The sequence below is a fragment of the Bidens hawaiensis genome, unplaced genomic scaffold (genome assembly GCF_021521415.1).
Source record: "Bidens hawaiensis isolate Kalapana, Puna unplaced genomic scaffold, B.hawaiensis_p1.1 tig00003570_1, whole genome shotgun sequence".
Taxonomy (NCBI): domain Eukaryota; kingdom Viridiplantae; phylum Streptophyta; class Magnoliopsida; order Asterales; family Asteraceae; genus Bidens; species Bidens hawaiensis.
Window position 1 is genome coordinate 451,416 of NW_027491203.1, and position 16,886 is coordinate 468,301.

The following is a 16,886-nucleotide window of genomic DNA, read 5'->3' on the forward strand; positions in this document are numbered from 1 at the left end:
TAACTCGAATGAACCGAGTCAAGAAAGGTGATGAAGTGGGATAACATTATCCAAACAAAGGATATGGTTTCCACATGCGACCACCAAATTGGCTAGAGCAACTAAAACAACTTCCAATCTTAAGAAAAAGATGCGAAAAAGACATGCTCCAATTAACTAAAAAAACCTGTCAAATTTCATTTAATTAATTACCTATTCATCATCAAACTAGTACCAGTTTCTTCATACATTTGCAAGGAAAATGGCACGCTGCAGCATGGCATCTGCTGCTATTGGACTTGTGGTGGCACCAAATGTGACATCCAACACAGCCATGGTTATCTCATTCTTCTAAATTTCCAAGGAGTTCAAGACTGGTTGTGAAAGCGGCTGCTGTCAAAGAAGCTGCACCTAAACCACCTCCGATTGGACCCAAGAGGAGCCAAGGTAAATAAATGCACTAGGATAATTAAGTTTTGAACCTACACTAGACATTAGCCGAAGACAGTGAGTTGGGTTGGGTTGGGTTGGGTTGGGTTGGGTTCGGTCCGTTTAACCATGACATTAGTCATTAGTCGTATTGTAGAAAACGATTCGTATAAGAGCTCGTATAAAACCTTATTTTATTTTTCTGCCGGCCCGTATGACCTTATTAGAAGATCATATTTTGTATAAAGTATTTTGTGTATATCCATAAGTAGGCATTGTGAATGACAAACTGTGAAGTATAGATAGAATTACAATTGATATAACAAATATTTTATACAAATTTAATATGTATAACCTGGTCCGTTATTTATAGTTCGAGTTTGCATTGAAGGAATGAATGGGGTTTAGTTTTTTAACAATACCTATGCAGGTGAGAATTTTAAGGAAGGAATCCTACTGGTATAAAGGTGTTGGATCAATTGTGACGGTGGATCAGGTAAACCTAAAATCTACACTACTACATGCGCGGTGTATTTGTGTTGGGGTGCTGGTATTTACAATTTAATGCATATTGCAGGATCCCAAAACTCATTATCCAGTCGTCGTGCGGTTCAACAAAGTCAACTATGCAAATGTATCAACAAACAACTATGCTTTGGATCCCAAAACTCGTTATCCAGTCGTCGTGCGGTTCAACAAAGTCAACTATGCAAATGTATCAACAAACAACTATGCTTTGGATGAGATCCAAGAAGCCATTGTAGAATTACATAATTTCCTTCCGTTACAATCTTTTGCTCATTTTTTTTGCTGATAAATTTGTAAAAATAGTTTTTCCAAGTGCTTAAATTTGATCCAATATATCTGATTATCTGAAACAAGTAAATGCCACTAAAAATGATGTTATTAAAAAAATTGTTCTAAGATTTACTTATTATAAGAATACAAATAATAGTACTTTTTACGTAATTATAAATTATATTTATATAATTAATAGGCTTGCAAGCCTAATCAAGCTCCATTTACAAAACTCAGGTTTGAGCCTAAAATGGGCTTCGATTTTAGTCTTTAATGAGGTGATCTTACGTAGCGGATGAACGGCTCAGCTCCTTTACAACTTTAACTATTTACATTATAATATAATTTGGGTAAGCTTCTGTAATTTATTAGCAGACACCAACAAATTTCAGTTTTGCTACAATTTTCTATAGTTATTTCAGCCAGACCCATTTTTACCTGGTTTTCAGCCCCAGTGACGAAAATTCGTGCCATATATATAGCTTCTTTACTTTTACTAAAATTCACTATAAACATTAGACAAGAAAGATATTATCTCATATGAATTGTTACTACGATAATTTTAGGTTCTACAGAATTCATAATGTAATCTTTCACCTGCTATACAAAATAGTACAAGCAACTGATCTCTCTTTCAGCTTGCAAGGCCGCTGCGTGCGTGCATATAAATTTTGGTTTTTCTGTTGGTTTGAGCCCACCCCGACCCATGCACACCCCTAAATTAGGATATTGCTGAATGAGTCAAGCCTTCATAAATTTAGATAAATATATGATTTTCAAAGTACTCTTCCATCCATGCCATCAAGAAGGCCAGACCACATTCCTTTAACCGGAGGTAACTGTGATACAAAAGCATTCCAAGGTGGGTAACCCACACCACTCCCACGAACCCGACCATCCAGCCGTAGAGATAGATACCTTTAAAGTAAAAACAAACAAAAAATTGTGACATTTGAACATTAAGTTTTAAAAAATAGGTTGAAATTAACGGGCATCCACTAGTCAAAACAAAGTCTGTTTGTATATTAATCGACAAAGTAAATTATATTAGAGAGGGGGAAAGATGCCATTAATTGTCCCTTCAATTAATATATAGGAACAGGGCATATTTCATGAAACAGAAATGAGCTTTAGACTTTTTTCATGATTTTAGCAACAAGCTTTAAAACTGACAAATATTATAAACCAGGTTACAATTGATTAATTTAGGGTAAATTGTGAAAACGGCTTCATATAAGATTCAAAATTTTTAAATGCAGGCATTTTCTATCTCATTATGGGTAACAAAAGTTCAAATTTAAGCATTACATGGGAACCACTTAAAAAAGGTAAACATGAAATGCAAAATTTAGAAAGGAACAGGCTATACGAACGCTTCTGACACACCGCTGACAACTTATACGACTCGTAAAACCTTTTCTATATAGTTATACTGATGCAGGAGCATCTGGCCCGTTAACTTGGCCCGACCCAAATGTTTATTTTTATTTATAAATAGGATTGTTATTTCTTTTGTTTAGTCAGTTGATTGTTTTTGAATTAAATATTGTAAGCTTTTAAGCTTGTTCACCGAATCATTCGGTTTGAATCGTTTGAATGAAATCAATCTGTTCTTGAGCCATTTGATTGCTAGTCGAAACTGCATCATATACGACATGTATAACCTTATACGGACTGTATGAAAATAAAACAAGGTTTTATATGAGCCATTTTACGAATCCTTTAAGGTGGTCTGAGAAAGTTACACGGCGGCCCTGTATAACGTTATACGACCCATATAACTTTATGTAAAGTGACATATTTGACTGAAGTGTGTTGTGCAAAGGTTATAAAATAGTATTTGAGAGTGCAGAATATTAAAGGCAAAACAAAAGAGAATATGGCTTACACAGGAGATTCAGGTGATACATTGGCAAGCTTCTTCTGGTCATCTAACCAACTGGTGTGTATGAAAGTAAGTCAGATCATGTCTGGTGTTCGTATTTGTATAATCATATTTAGAAAAAAAGAGAAAACGAAGACACATACTCGGACCATTCGGGTGTAAGAACAGGTAGAAGCTGCCAAAGCCTTCTTCTTTTGTTAGTTACCTCCTTCATATCTTCGCTTTCATCAAACTCAAAATCAGGCACATTTCCGTCACTACAAAGAGGCACCACAATCACCCCTCGCTCGACAAGCTGTTCGGTGAACGTCTCACTAAGATAAAAAGCCTCTTTGATAAAAGAAGAGGGTCCAGCCACGATCACAAGACGTGCAAGTCCTCTAAAGTCACCAACAGTAATAACCTTTCTTTCGTCTACACGCAGTTTAAGGTTTGATAGGTTTTCTTCCCTTGATAACCTGGCCATTTGGGGGTTTTTGATATTGTTTTCCCGGTAATATAGGAATGCAAAGAGGGATGCAGCTCCTATGTCTATACCAAGGCCTTTGGCTATGTCGGTAACTGCATCTGCTCTTGATGGGTTAGCTAGAGCGCCAATGAGTTGTGTGATGGCTATGAGTCCACCAAGCGAAGCTTGTGCAATAAAAGCAAGGTAGAAGAACATCCTTACTGATCTAAAAGGTGTTAGAACTTCACTCCTGATTCTGGCTGAAGAACTGAACAAGAGATTATATATATATATATAAAAACATAGAACAGAATAGAATAGAATAGATGATTGATTACCTGATTTCTGAAGAGGATGACGGTTTAGCTGTGGAGCAAGTGACGAGTCGTCGTTTTGATTTGTTCCTGATTGTACCCGTACGGCTGCTGCTGCTGCTGCTGCTGGTGGTTAATTTGTGGCCGTCGATGTGGAAGGGAAGACCTAAGCATTTGGATGTTTGGCGACGGCAGCCGCTGGTAACCACTGCCAGTTGCGCCACCGTGGACATGTCGCCGGAGGTTATGTTACTAAATAATTAAGTTAACTTCCATCAGTGGTCTTTCTTTTTCTAAATAAATATATAAATGTTATTATAGTTTTGACACCAGACTAGATCGATTTCATTTTTGGATATTTATTTAGGATGTAAAATTTCAATTCAGGTAACTCGTTTATTTATTTTCAAAACATCATGGACTTTAGTTTATTTCAGTTACTAAATCTCATTATATTATAATTGTAATTTGATAGGTATTACCAGTGATTTTTAATCATGAAAAAAAATTATAAAATATAACAAAACCTCATACCTAGAAAAACTAGGTTACCATTTAGTTTCCGTAAGGCTACTTATTATGACGACGCTTTAAACGTCAAATTATAGGCAGTGTGCTTTAACTAACATGCCATTTTAACATTACGTTATGGTTTAAAGCCATGTTAAAGCCCCAACGTTTCTTTGTTAAAGCTCCATTACCATTTCCTTGTTTACCACCCAGGCGTTAAAACCCGGTTATCACGCCACATCACTTTTGTCGCCCAGCCCCTATTGAAGCCCCACAACTATCAGCCTATGAGATGGTCATTATCATGCTACTTATCCTTTTAATCAAAATTACAACATAAAATCACCAAAACTTGTATCAAAATTTTTTTATCAAGTTTAACATGCCAACAAAATTTATGAAAATATCATTTTATTTATGTGCATCAAAACAATCGAGCAGTAAATTCGTGAGACTAAAACAATCGAGCAATATCGATTTAGGTGGTTTTTGCCTCGGCCAGCAAAGCTTCAAGTCCCCCGTTCCCATGTAACTTGAGAGTATCTGCACCAGATCACATATCAACATTATACAATCAATTTGGCATATACAAAACTCAACATCCAAAATACCTGCTTTAAAAGAAATAGGTCGAAAACCCGAGTTTATCTAGCCATACAACCTCCTAAGTCGCTTTATTAGACTATTATTAAAATAATACAGTTTTGTAGTCAGGTCAACGCAACACGTAGTAAAACTTGTCTGTTTTATCTAAAAGATTATAGACTATTGTTGTAATAATAACAAATTTGTACTCGTATTACAACGCATAAATAAAAATATATAAAAAAAGTTCAATAAATTGTATCCCCTCGGGCCTCGACCAACCCAACCAGCCTAATTTTGCCACACTAGATTCCCACATTTATTGCAAAAAAATTGCTTGCATAATCTGATAATCAGGCAGAAGGATAGCCAAAGACTGTGAAAACAAAAGAAATGGTAAAGAAGGTACCTGTACAACCGCCTATGTGCTTGCCCCCTTTAACAAAGAATCGCATAAATGAAAAAATTCAAACAAATTAGAAATGGTATAATGAATGTTATCGTAAACCAATTTATTTATATATTTCATTTAATATAAACTTCGTTAGTGTTGTTGATACTGTAAAAAGATGATGGACCGTCAGCACTCACTGAGTTTTTCCAGCAGTAGTCACTCGGTGAGTACTGACCATTCCTATTTGTATAAACTATAACTTCACTCGACCCACTTTTACTAAAACGGCTAAACTTGCCACCTTAGTACATTCTATATCAGGTACGGTTGTGCAGCTTATGCCAGTTCGTTTCAAACTAGAACATGCATAAGTTATCAATAGAAAATTTATGAGACTCTTAATGCATATCCTACATACCAATAAAAACATTTGGAACGGTATGTTGGCCAGTAAGTTGTTCAAGAACCTTCTGTATCTGCGGTCCTTGTTACCCTGAAATTTAAAAAATAAAAATTATAAGTTGCGGTCCATATCTTACTTACTGGGAGATATAGCATTTTTAACTCCAAACATAAAGTGCAACTAACACTGAAAAAGTAATGTATATATGCTAATGGCTAGGCCTCGTTAATTGAGCACGATAAACAACAAGATGAATACGCAGATGGTTGTGACCAACCTGATGATCGACTCTTATTATTAATTAAAATCGTAAACACTTCTGCCAAAATAGCGACCCACTTATAAAGACTCAAAACGAAACCTGATTAAACTCAAAACACCTAATAAATAGATAGCCCGAACTAACCTATGATTATCTTGATCGATTAAATAAACATAAACAACATATAAACCCCAAATAAAACTTAATAAAGTCTAAACTGACCCTAAGAGCTCAAACCCAAATTAAACAAACTAAATGACTCATATGCCCCTAACCCATTCGGTTAGTTCCGTAGCAGCCCTGCAGGCCAAATCCAACCCGTTTTATGTCTTCACATGTGAACCAAACACCAATCAAGTCCAGCAGTATATTGCATCTTTAACTCCAAATCCTAACATGATCACGTTTATGCACCCTTCGACATAAGAGAGAAATGCAGTTACTTTTACCTCGTCACATTGGTTAGCACGGTGTTGTTGGGTGACGAGGAGTTGATCCAATAGTTGGCAAACTCTTATTTGGACCAGTTGGACGAAGAGTAAAAAAGCTGAACGAACCCAAACTTCAAAAAAGCGTAACTTGGACTAGCAGTGGAGTTACACAGGCCATAAACAGCATATGAAAAGGTTTCAATGAGCCTGGTCATCTGACAAACAGCCATATGTGGTTTGGCACAACTGTCATACCCGATTTCCTTCATTTTAAGTCTCTGATTTCCTGACTCAAGATGTTCCCAAATTCTTCAAAACTCACATTCACAACCTAGTTTGAGATCAAAACTCATCTTCACGCCTATTTTGGTTCAAAAAAAAGGGGGGGGGGGGCTAGCTTGGAGGGGACATTTTGGGATTTTGAGAAAAGGGAGGATTAAAAAGGGAATCTCTAACCTGACATGGGCTATTCTCGGAATTTTCCCTATCTAAAATATTATACGAAAAATAAATGCATACTACAAATGGTTTGTTAAAGTGTATCGATACAAGCTAAACAATCAACACAAAAGATCTAAGGAGTAATCGGCATCATAATTCATTGTTTCGTAAGAAGTTGGTTACAAGAAGGAGATGGGAAACAGAATACTATTACAAAGAGAAGGAGATGAGAATTTTCTACAAATTCATTCATGCCTACACTATCCTTCTACTCTTGATTTATATCTTCTGTTGATCCTTCCCGATCCTTTCAACTTGTTTGGGCCTTCTGTTAACTCTTGAAAAGATCTGGTCCATTGTGGCGGTGTTGACATTAGATGGGTATGATTAAAACTTTGCTACTTGACAATTAGCATGGCTGCATCTAAACTGAAGCTTAAACCCTAACTGGATTAACTTTTAAATCCAACTACCTATACAAATCATTCTGATCCATATCACAGTTCAATATAACTTGTAATTTCATATATCAAAAAACCCCCAAACTGAATCACAATCCAACACTTACCAATTTGGTCCAGTTCAACCACAAGCGGCTGCACACCGAGCTGATTGAACAACGATTTCACCTCAGCAGAATACCTGAAATTTAAACATTTTTTTTTAATTAATGCAATATTTATTTCTTAAACTTCATTCATCCCAAACCATCCGTTGTTTGAATAACAAAACCGATCCTACCAAAACCGAAACTTAGGGCCATAAATATAAAAACCCCTAATTAATTAATTAATTAATTACGAACACCAGGTTTTGGAGTAAACAACAACTGGGTTATCAGTGATTGTTTTCTTGACGGTGTCTTCTAAACGAGATTCCAAGGAAACGGACATGGCGTGGATGTTATGATTTCTGATGGTTGTTGGTAATGTTTTGTGATGATGAATATGAAGGTTTTTGGTGATAAACTGAAGGGAAGGAGAGTGTGGGAGAGAAAGATATGTGAAGAAGGTTCTGGTCAGTAGAGAAGTTGCTGCCATGGATGCTGCTGCTGCTGCTGCTGCTGCTTGCATTTTAGTCTCTGTGTTTATGTTCTATTTCATTTCAATTGGTGTGTTCCCTTTGCGTGTTGCGCGAGAAACTCAGTAAATGGCTTGAATTTTTAAAGGATGATATACAAACGCATCACAATTACTATTATTTCGATAAAAAAAAGTTTATCTAAATATATAAAAAACTTGATTGGTATCGGTTCAATTCATTACTATATCAAGATGGTACTGCAATTATATAGCATGCAATACAAAAAATATATATTTTATTGCGAATATAATTTTGTTTTCAACTAAACTTATATACTTTATTGTGAATACAACTTCGTTTTAACGGCACAACTTAGATGAAATAAGCATGTCGTAAGGGCATACTAAAAATCTTTAAAAAAAAAGAACTTATATACTTTATTGTGAATACACATTCGTTTTAACAGCGCAACATAGATGAAATAAACATGTCGAAATGGCATCCTAAAAAATCTAGAATACACGAAACTTATGTACTATACTGTGAATACATATTCGTTTTAACGGCGCGACATAGATAATATAAACATGTCGTAACGACATACTAAAAGATCTAAATAAAACTTCGTATGGTGGTCATTTAAAATGATCAGTAACTTAGTTATACATATATAATACTCTCACCGTCACATTAAAGATATACATATTTCCTTTTTTATTTGTCTCATTATAAATGTCAACTTTCAAAATTTATTAGCCAATTTCCATGTTTACCTTAAACACACACAACAAACATTAATAAACAATATTTATGGACCCAATTTCTAAGGGCATTATTGTCATTTTGTAAGCAAAAAAAGTTATCATTTAATCCACTTTAAACTTTGTGTTTTTCAAATCATGACATTTTTAATGGGACGGGGGAAGTAACAAATTAGGGAGCATATTATTAAAACCATGAATAATTTAGGGGTAAAATTAAACAAAGTTTAGAAAAAAAGAATGCTTTGGATCAAATTAAAAATGTTTAGAAAACTTTGAGGGGGCTAATTTAAAAGAACTTAAAGTTAAGAGACTAAAGTTACAAAAATTTAAAATTTACTGTAGCAATTTAGCTTTCCTTTAATATATAATTGTTGTGAAACTAGCATAATAGCAAAATAATAAGAGATGGACATCTAGGGAGATAAAGAGAGATATCATTAATTAATTAGGTGTGTATTACAAAGAGGTACAATTAGATATATATTTAAAATATGAAAACTTCGAGAGAATGTTAATATATATTTGGTGTTGATTACCATAATATTAATATATTTATAATACCCCCCCTTGGTTATCAACTTAATACGCTTGAAGATATTGTATCATTAAAAAATTTGCTAGGAAAACCCAGTGGGACAAAAACATAGGTAAGGGAAAAAGAGTGCAACGCGTATTGTCTCCCCCTGATTTATATATCCGTTAAAATGGTAAATATCGATCTTCTGTGAAAGTTTACCCAAAACTTTTGTAGTTAATCATTTGCGTCTCCGTCCCTTGACATTTGAATCCTTAAGTTGAATAATGTTGTATTGTAACAACTCGGGTTTTTCGAATTAATATTTTTATTAAATACCCGACCCGTTTCGATGTTCGGGTTAATTTATTAAAATATTGTGTTTATCGAGAAGAGTAATTATTAATATATTATGGTTTAATTAATTATATAAAATATAATTATAACTTTCTTACTTTGGCAAAAATTACCCAAACATAAACTCTTAGCCCTTATTGCTTCCATCCTCAAACCTTAGGGTCTAAAGTGAAAATTATGTTATAATCCATATACAATCTGGTTACCGAAGATCCAACCCAAAATCCAAACCCTAATCCCTAACCCGATTGCAATTGAGATTCCTTGGACCTTAATTCTAGTAGTGTTTATAGAAATTGAATCAAATCACGTATTTTACTTACCTATTGCGGTCTAACCGACAATTTAATTTAGTTAAAACGATCAATTGGATCTTGTTTCCTCGTAATATACATGCCGACCTTAAACCCTAAATTAATACACATATAATCGTTTATATTACTAATACACTGAAGGTTTCCGTTTCGAACACGGGCGGAGCCAAAATTTATGTACTGTCTCTCAGCCTCTCGTTTTTGGTATCTTTTGTGATTCTTGGCATTGCTATTTTTCTGTTTAGTACCGGAACTTGTAATCTAACTATGATGCGCTTCGCAACATGTTAAAGAACTAAACATGAGGCTTACGATTCCCTGAAAATAAGAATAGTAAAAATGATCAGAACTGATTAGATTGTATTTTATTAATGATGAAAGCTTATTACCCCACTAATACTCTGCTGACCAATAAAATATGAGAATAAACAATTTTTTGTTATAGACAAGTATGTTGTTATTGACAATTGACAACTATGTTGTATTCATATGGATTGAGATAATCCTTCCAAGCTAATGTAACATAAGTTGTCTCATCTACAGTTAATGTTGTTAAAGTCGCACCATTATGAAAAAGTTGTTCTATTGGTATACCTTGTTAAACAACCAAATATTATTTACATGTGTCCTTTGTGTTTGAACACCCAACCTCCAATTTATTATTAAACCACATTTGTCACCACATCAAATGATGTGGAAAGTTTGCAGGTTATATCACTTGAACCAAATAATGCAGAAGAGATTTCAACTTGATACATATCTTTATGTTATAATTCAAGCTTGATAGGGATTTCAACTGGTTTACTCATACATTTTCGAGTTTGAGACAACTGAATTGACACTTGATTCTACTCAAACTCGACTCGTCAACATCATTAGATAATACAAATACATCACAATAAACTTAAATTATTGTTTCTCAATATACAAAAATACGCAAAGAAATTATTTCCAAGTACCTTAAAAAAAGGAAAAAGAAAAAAAAGCCTCATCATCCTACATTCAAAATGCCCAAACCTTAACTCTATATTTGGACTCTCTTTAGGAGAGGGCTATCCTACTCTACTCTTCTCTTCTACCTATTTCTTTTCTTTTATATAAAACGCAGTAACACAAAAACTCAAATCGCATATACTATTTTAGGAAAGGTGGAATGCATGCATCCAAACATTCCTTTTTTATTTGACTTAATTCTTGTTTCCAAACATCCCCAATATCTTGTGCTATTTTCATGGCATCTGCAGAAACACCTGCAAGTCCTCTTCTTGTAAACCCTGCAGCATACAACCCATCTCTTCCTTTCCATCCATTTGAATATTGTCTTTTTGGGAATCCGTTTTTGTCAAACAGTTCACTCTCCTGTCAATCCAAAAGTCAAAATTCAGTTAGTCAAATCATAACAATTTCATTAAAAAAAAAAACAGAGCAAATTTCAATCTTTTAACTACGTACCTGTAGCCAATAAGGAACATTGCTGCAATACCCAGTTGCCAAAACAACTGAATCAAATTCTTGAATATCTCCATTAACGAACTCGACTGACTTCGTATGAAATCGCTTAATTCCGGGGACAATTTTGATGTCACCGGAGCGAATTCTTTTGAGCGTACCAATGTCAAGAACAGGGGTCTTCCCATTAGCGTTCTTGAGCTGTAATGGGCCTAAAGGTGGTCTTTTGATCCCATATTTTTGCGTGTTTCCAAACATCAACCATGCTAAGATCAGTAACATGCTGTCTACTAGCCGCAAAGGAAGCCATTTCATCATCATGACTGCCAAGTCGAATGTCGATTTTCCGAGTATTTCTCGTGGTAGTACATGAACCGAGCTTCTAACCACCATGGATGGCTTTGCATTGTGGTTTGAAAGATCAAGAGAGAGTTCCATGCCGGAATTCCCACAACCAACGACCAAAACTTTCTTTTGACTATATTTCTCGCCGGACTTGTAGTCTTTTGCATGGATGACTTCGCCGTTGGTGAACTCGTGTAAGCCTTCGATTTGAGGCATCACCCCTTCGGCGTTCTCCCCGGTCGCAACCACAAGCATCTGGCACATATACTCGGTCTCACACCGGATAGAGCCCCTTGTGGATAACGTTTTAACCCGCCATATGCTACATTGCTCGTCGTATTTTGCGGACTGGACGCACTCGTTAAAATGTGGGTTGATGTCGAATTTATTTGCGTAATTCTCGAGATACGTAATGAATTGTTTTTTAGTTGGGTACTCGGGGTATTCGTCGGGAAAGGGTAGATATGGAAGCTGGCAGAATTTTTTCGGGAGGTGAAGCTTTAGGCGGTTGTAGGTTCGTTTTTGCCAAAGAGAAGCAATGCAGTCAGCTCTTTCGATTACTACGAAAGGGATGCCTTGTTCCCTTAGACAAGCGGAGACTGCTAGCCCTGAAGGGCCAGCTCCAACTATAACCGGGCCGTTGACCCAAACACACCGACGACCCGGTATAGTTTGCTCAGAGAGTCCAAACATTTTGGAGATCACTTGTGATGCGAGAAAATGATATTTGGAGAGAAGCTTGTTGTTGTTAGAATGAAGTTATGAAGAGGAAAAGAAGGTGCATGTATATATAGTATATAGGGCCATGAGGTGGGGGTGGCGTGTGATAAGGGTGGTGGGGGTATTAATATTAATGCACATTAAAGTGGAATTATTAATTGTTCATATGAAAAGTATTACTCTTTATTACTTATAACAAGATAAAGTTAGAAATCACATAAATGATTGAATTCCTATTTATTTAGTTTTCATACTTTTAATACGCAGCTTTTGTTACTAATTATTTATATGATCAAGAATTTAATCATCATATGATTGTGTACTGAACTAATATTCTACCTTAAAGTGATCTTTTGGGATTCTTCGATAATTTATTCTACTTTCTTCCGACGGCGGAAGATATAAATATATACAAAAGTGTATACACAAACAAATCGAATCAAACAAAAAATAGTTTTTCTATGTAAAGCATGCAAATTGTTTTGTGCCGTTAAACTTATTATTTTGATCGTTAAAGTTGTTACTATGATAATATTATTGATAACAATATGTCAATATTGTTAAAAATAGAAAGCTAAAGTGGTCATAAAGTTAAAACTTAAATAGACTTTATCATTGTTTTTTTTTTGGTAATTAGCATGAACGGATGGATCGATTCTAATAGCGCCGTGAATGAATTACCGGCCTATAGCGGTAATTGGGGGAGAAAAGGAGAGGGGGGGGGGGTGGGGGGTTGGTGGCAGCCGATTCTCAGAGAACCTGGAGTGATGGTGGTGATGCGATGGGGGTTTTAATATGAAAAATTAAATGGTAGCAAATTTACCAATATATCTTTACACTTAACGTCTAAATTTTAACGGAGAGATTCAAAGTAGAGAGAAATGTCCGTCATATGGGTGCACATGGCTTAAGTTCGAAAGTAAAGTTGCAAAGTGCATACATATAAAAAATATCTCTTAACTCAACAAACTATCCAATTACAATGGTACATCAAAATCACTACTAATACCACACTTTTATCTAAGTACTCTCTCACTGTAAAATATATAAATATATATACTTGGTATGCACACGAACATATTGATCCGAAAGAGACTGAGATTGAAAGTGATAACTGGCATCTGAAAATGAATATGCTTAGGTGGATAATGAGCAAGATTTGGGGAGCGTGCTCACGTGGAGCAGGAGTAGGTTAAAGATGGACCCTTGACCAGTGCGCCATCTGGTTTGGGGTCCTGGACCAGTTTAGACTTTAGGCTTTGAAAGCGAGTGTTTTTTGATACCCCAATCGAGCCCATTCCTGCCAACTCATGGCCTCATGCACTCCACGTGTGGGGACCCCGGACCACTACTAAACTTGGTCCCTTAGTTTTGATTTTCTAAGTTAGTTCATTATTATTTATTTAATTTTCTACTTAAATCAATGTTCCTTTCTTCATCTAGTTTATTAAACATAGATATTTTTGGTGGTTGATGTTAAAACTTTTAAGTCTTATTTTAAACCGACGTAGTCCATTACAGGTTCCATACGTGTCTAATAACTTCAGGTATTCAATATATACTATTTATTATATTTATTTAAGATTATATAATGTAATATATTTAAGATTATCTAGCTTGTTTAAATGTCTAGAATTTATGAGTTTTGAGTTTGAATATGTTAAATTTATGTGTAACTTGAGCAGGGTTAATATAGTTTATTTTTGTATAACTAGATGAGTTAAGCGGTCATAGTACGTAAGTGTATCAAGACTTATAATAAACATAAAGAGTTGATCTTGGTTGAGATCAAATATCGTGAGCTTGAAGAAGGAATCGTTCACATGATTGTTTACGGGTAAATGGGTAATCAAGAATGGTCTTCTTGATGAGTTTAAGAAAGTAAGAAGGTGGCTAAGAGCCAGATCTTGAAGAAAGAAGTAGTCAATAGCCTAATCTTGAAGATAGAAGATAGATAAGAGCTAGATATCTTGAAGATAGACAGGAGCCATGTCTTCAAAACATAAAAGAAAAGTAGTCAAGAAGCAATTCTTATAGAAAGAAGGTTGAAAGTAAAATGATTTATAAGAAAGAAGTGTTGTTCAAGTTCATTCGTTTATTATATAAATGAACTTCCGTCGAACGATTCACAAACCTTTTGTTGAATGTGTGGTTCATTTATATTCAACTTCGATGTTAGATTGAAAGATTTTTGTTTTAAATTTGTAATTGTAAATGCAAAGCTTCGTTGTACATATCTTATATGTAGTATAAACGTAAATTTATTTTTCCACCTGTTTATGTACCTATTGCTTAAGTTTAACTATATATTTTATTTTTTTGAAGCATGGTGTGTATCATACCGATTCTAAAGCTAGTATAAAATATATGTTCTCTCTCTCTCTCTCTCAAATAACTATTTTTCACATAGGATGAAAATCTTGAGGGCCTATTGTCTTCACTAAGTATTAATTTTTTTACAGTACGGATCGGGTCGGGTCATATATAATAATAAGGCTAAAACCAATTTTCATATCCAACTTTTAATTTGAGAAATTGCTTGTAACATCCCAAAAATTCGATTCAAATTTGACGAATTAGTAAAGTTGAAAGATCAAAAATATTCTCAAGATAAGTAATGAGAAAATTAGATAAGGAAATAAAAGCATCTAATAAAGAATTTCATTCCACATATAAAGAAGAAATAAAGTAGAAACATTTCACATGGGTATAAATAGGAAAGAGAATTTCCTCCTACATGAAAAGATTATAAAACTTAAAAGCTCTTTATAAGAAAAATAGTTTCCATAGTAACATACTTATATGCCAAGATGCACCCAGTGATCCTAGCAGAGGGTGTTTCACACCCGGCGCGCACAGGCGAGAGGCACAATGTGGCACTTTGATGACACATTTTGCACGCTCGCATCGCCGTTTAAGAACCGCCTTAGTATTTTTGAAAAATGAAAGTTAGACCAAACATGACAAGTTACCAAAAGCAAGGGATCCAAAGTGAAAATTTTAATCCATGAACCCATCGCGCTACGTGATGAGCTCGGAACAAGGCCATCGTGATACGCGATGGACCATTATGACTCATCAACACGTGTCGCACCGGGGTGACACGTGGTAGACGCTAGACTAGAGCCAGCATGACACGCACCATTCTTCTGCCATCGTGATACGTGACGGGCCAAGGAAAGGGTCCATCGTGATATGCGATGGAACCCAATTTCAGCTATAGGGGGTTCACGACACATTCCTCTTCACACTAAAACACACATTCACTCACACATAGGGAGTCTCGTTTTGCGTCATGGTTCTCATAGTGCGTGCCAAAGCCCCGACGTTCCGATGGTTTTAACCCCAATTCCAGACATAGAGTAGAAGTGCTGCTCGTACAAGCTTAGGCGTATAAACTCTGATACCCGTGTAAGGTAGGAGTTCTGTCTACGTCATTATTTTATTATTATATCATGGCTTAGACCTTAGTCGGGGTTCTAGCCTAGACCTTGATTAGATTTATAAACGCAAAGGTTATAGTTAAGATAATGTTTCGTCATAATTAAGAAACATAGAATTTTACATACATGAGGATATAGTTAAAATATTGTTTCTTATTTATTAAAACACATAAGCTTTTACTTACAAAAGGTATAGTTGAAATGCCTTTTTACAATTAAGAAACGTAAAAGTTTTTTATGCAAGAGGTATAGTCAAAATAGTGTTTCTTCATGACTAAGAAACACACGAATATACATACAAAGATTATAGTCAAATTGACATTTCTTTTCGAAGAAGAAACTTATCATAGATGTTTCTTCATTAAGATGATACTCAGCACATGATTGGTAAATAAATAGAAAGACTTTAGGTCTAAATATTTTATTTAAACAAATGATCAATCAAGGTTTAAAGTTATTAAAACCAGACTAAAGGTTTGTATCCGAATCAAGAGACGATCCGGGTATTTATAAACCTATTTGTTTATAGGTTAAACATCATTCATTCACAAAGGTTTTCAAACGGGATCACCACATCATTTAGAACACACAAGCACAGGTGAATACGTTAAACCTTTTACAATCAGTCATTAAGATAAATGGGTTGTTTATCTTAACAAGTCAGTCAAATATATATATGAGATTACGTGATCTCTAACATATAAAGATTTAAGGGATTATGCGATCCCTATTTAAATACAAGAGACTCAGACCGAATACACAGATTTAGCACAGATAACAAATAATTAGAGACACTCATTGTGTTGGATGTTTTCTATATGAAGATGGTTCAGTTTTTAATTATTACAATATTGCAAACAAGATCAAACAATATTTGTAAATCAAACACTTGAGTATTTATTATCCGAGAAATTATCAAAATACATTAATATTATATTAATACAACCAAAGTCTTCCGCTAAATAACCCGCAACTCTGATATATTTACAAAACAAGTATCAAATATTGGTTACACTTTTAGACCCTAAGTCGGGGCGTGACATTGCTTCACAACTACTTTTAATTTTAAGACAGAATT

At 34.8% G+C, this 16,886-nt stretch overlaps 4 protein-coding genes across 4 annotated transcripts; 1 reads left to right on the forward strand and 3 right to left on the reverse strand.

Annotated features, from left to right (window-relative positions):
- The first annotated feature begins 235 nt into the window (after positions 1-235).
- On the forward strand, positions 236-1,222 carry LOC143623845 (uncharacterized). Its single transcript, XM_077094658.1, has 4 exons — positions 236-316; positions 681-685; positions 817-904; positions 986-1,222. The coding sequence occupies exons 1-4, from the start codon at positions 242-244 to the stop codon at positions 1,220-1,222; spliced, it is 405 nt and encodes a 134-aa protein (XP_076950773.1). The 5' UTR covers positions 236-241.
- Positions 1,223-1,735: 513 nt separating this feature from the next.
- Positions 1,736-4,139, reverse strand: LOC143623858 (protein LOW PSII ACCUMULATION 1, chloroplastic-like). Its single transcript, XM_077094666.1, has 4 exons — positions 3,878-4,139; positions 3,235-3,807; positions 3,095-3,145; positions 1,736-2,124 (listed from the first exon to the last, which is right to left on the reverse strand). The coding sequence occupies exons 1-4, from the start codon at positions 4,084-4,086 to the stop codon at positions 1,983-1,985; spliced, it is 975 nt and encodes a 324-aa protein (XP_076950781.1). The 5' UTR covers positions 4,087-4,139; the 3' UTR covers positions 1,736-1,982.
- Positions 4,140-4,736: 597 nt separating this feature from the next.
- On the reverse strand, positions 4,737-7,987 carry LOC143623859 (monothiol glutaredoxin-S12, chloroplastic-like). The gene is made up of 5 exons (XM_077094667.1): positions 7,681-7,987; positions 7,448-7,521; positions 5,761-5,835; positions 5,358-5,384; positions 4,737-4,906 (listed from the first exon to the last, which is right to left on the reverse strand). The coding sequence occupies exons 1-3, from the start codon at positions 7,950-7,952 to the stop codon at positions 5,831-5,833; spliced, it is 351 nt and encodes a 116-aa protein (XP_076950782.1). The 5' UTR covers positions 7,953-7,987; the 3' UTR covers positions 4,737-4,906; positions 5,358-5,384; positions 5,761-5,830.
- Positions 7,988-10,979: 2,992 nt separating this feature from the next.
- On the reverse strand, positions 10,980-12,387 carry LOC143623860 (putative indole-3-pyruvate monooxygenase YUCCA5). Its single transcript, XM_077094668.1, has 2 exons — positions 11,304-12,387; positions 10,980-11,210 (listed from the first exon to the last, which is right to left on the reverse strand). Exons 1-2 carry the CDS (start codon positions 12,336-12,338, stop codon positions 10,986-10,988), a joined length of 1,260 nt encoding a protein of 419 aa, XP_076950783.1. The 5' UTR covers positions 12,339-12,387; the 3' UTR covers positions 10,980-10,985.
- Between the last annotated feature and the right edge of the window lie 4,499 nt (positions 12,388-16,886).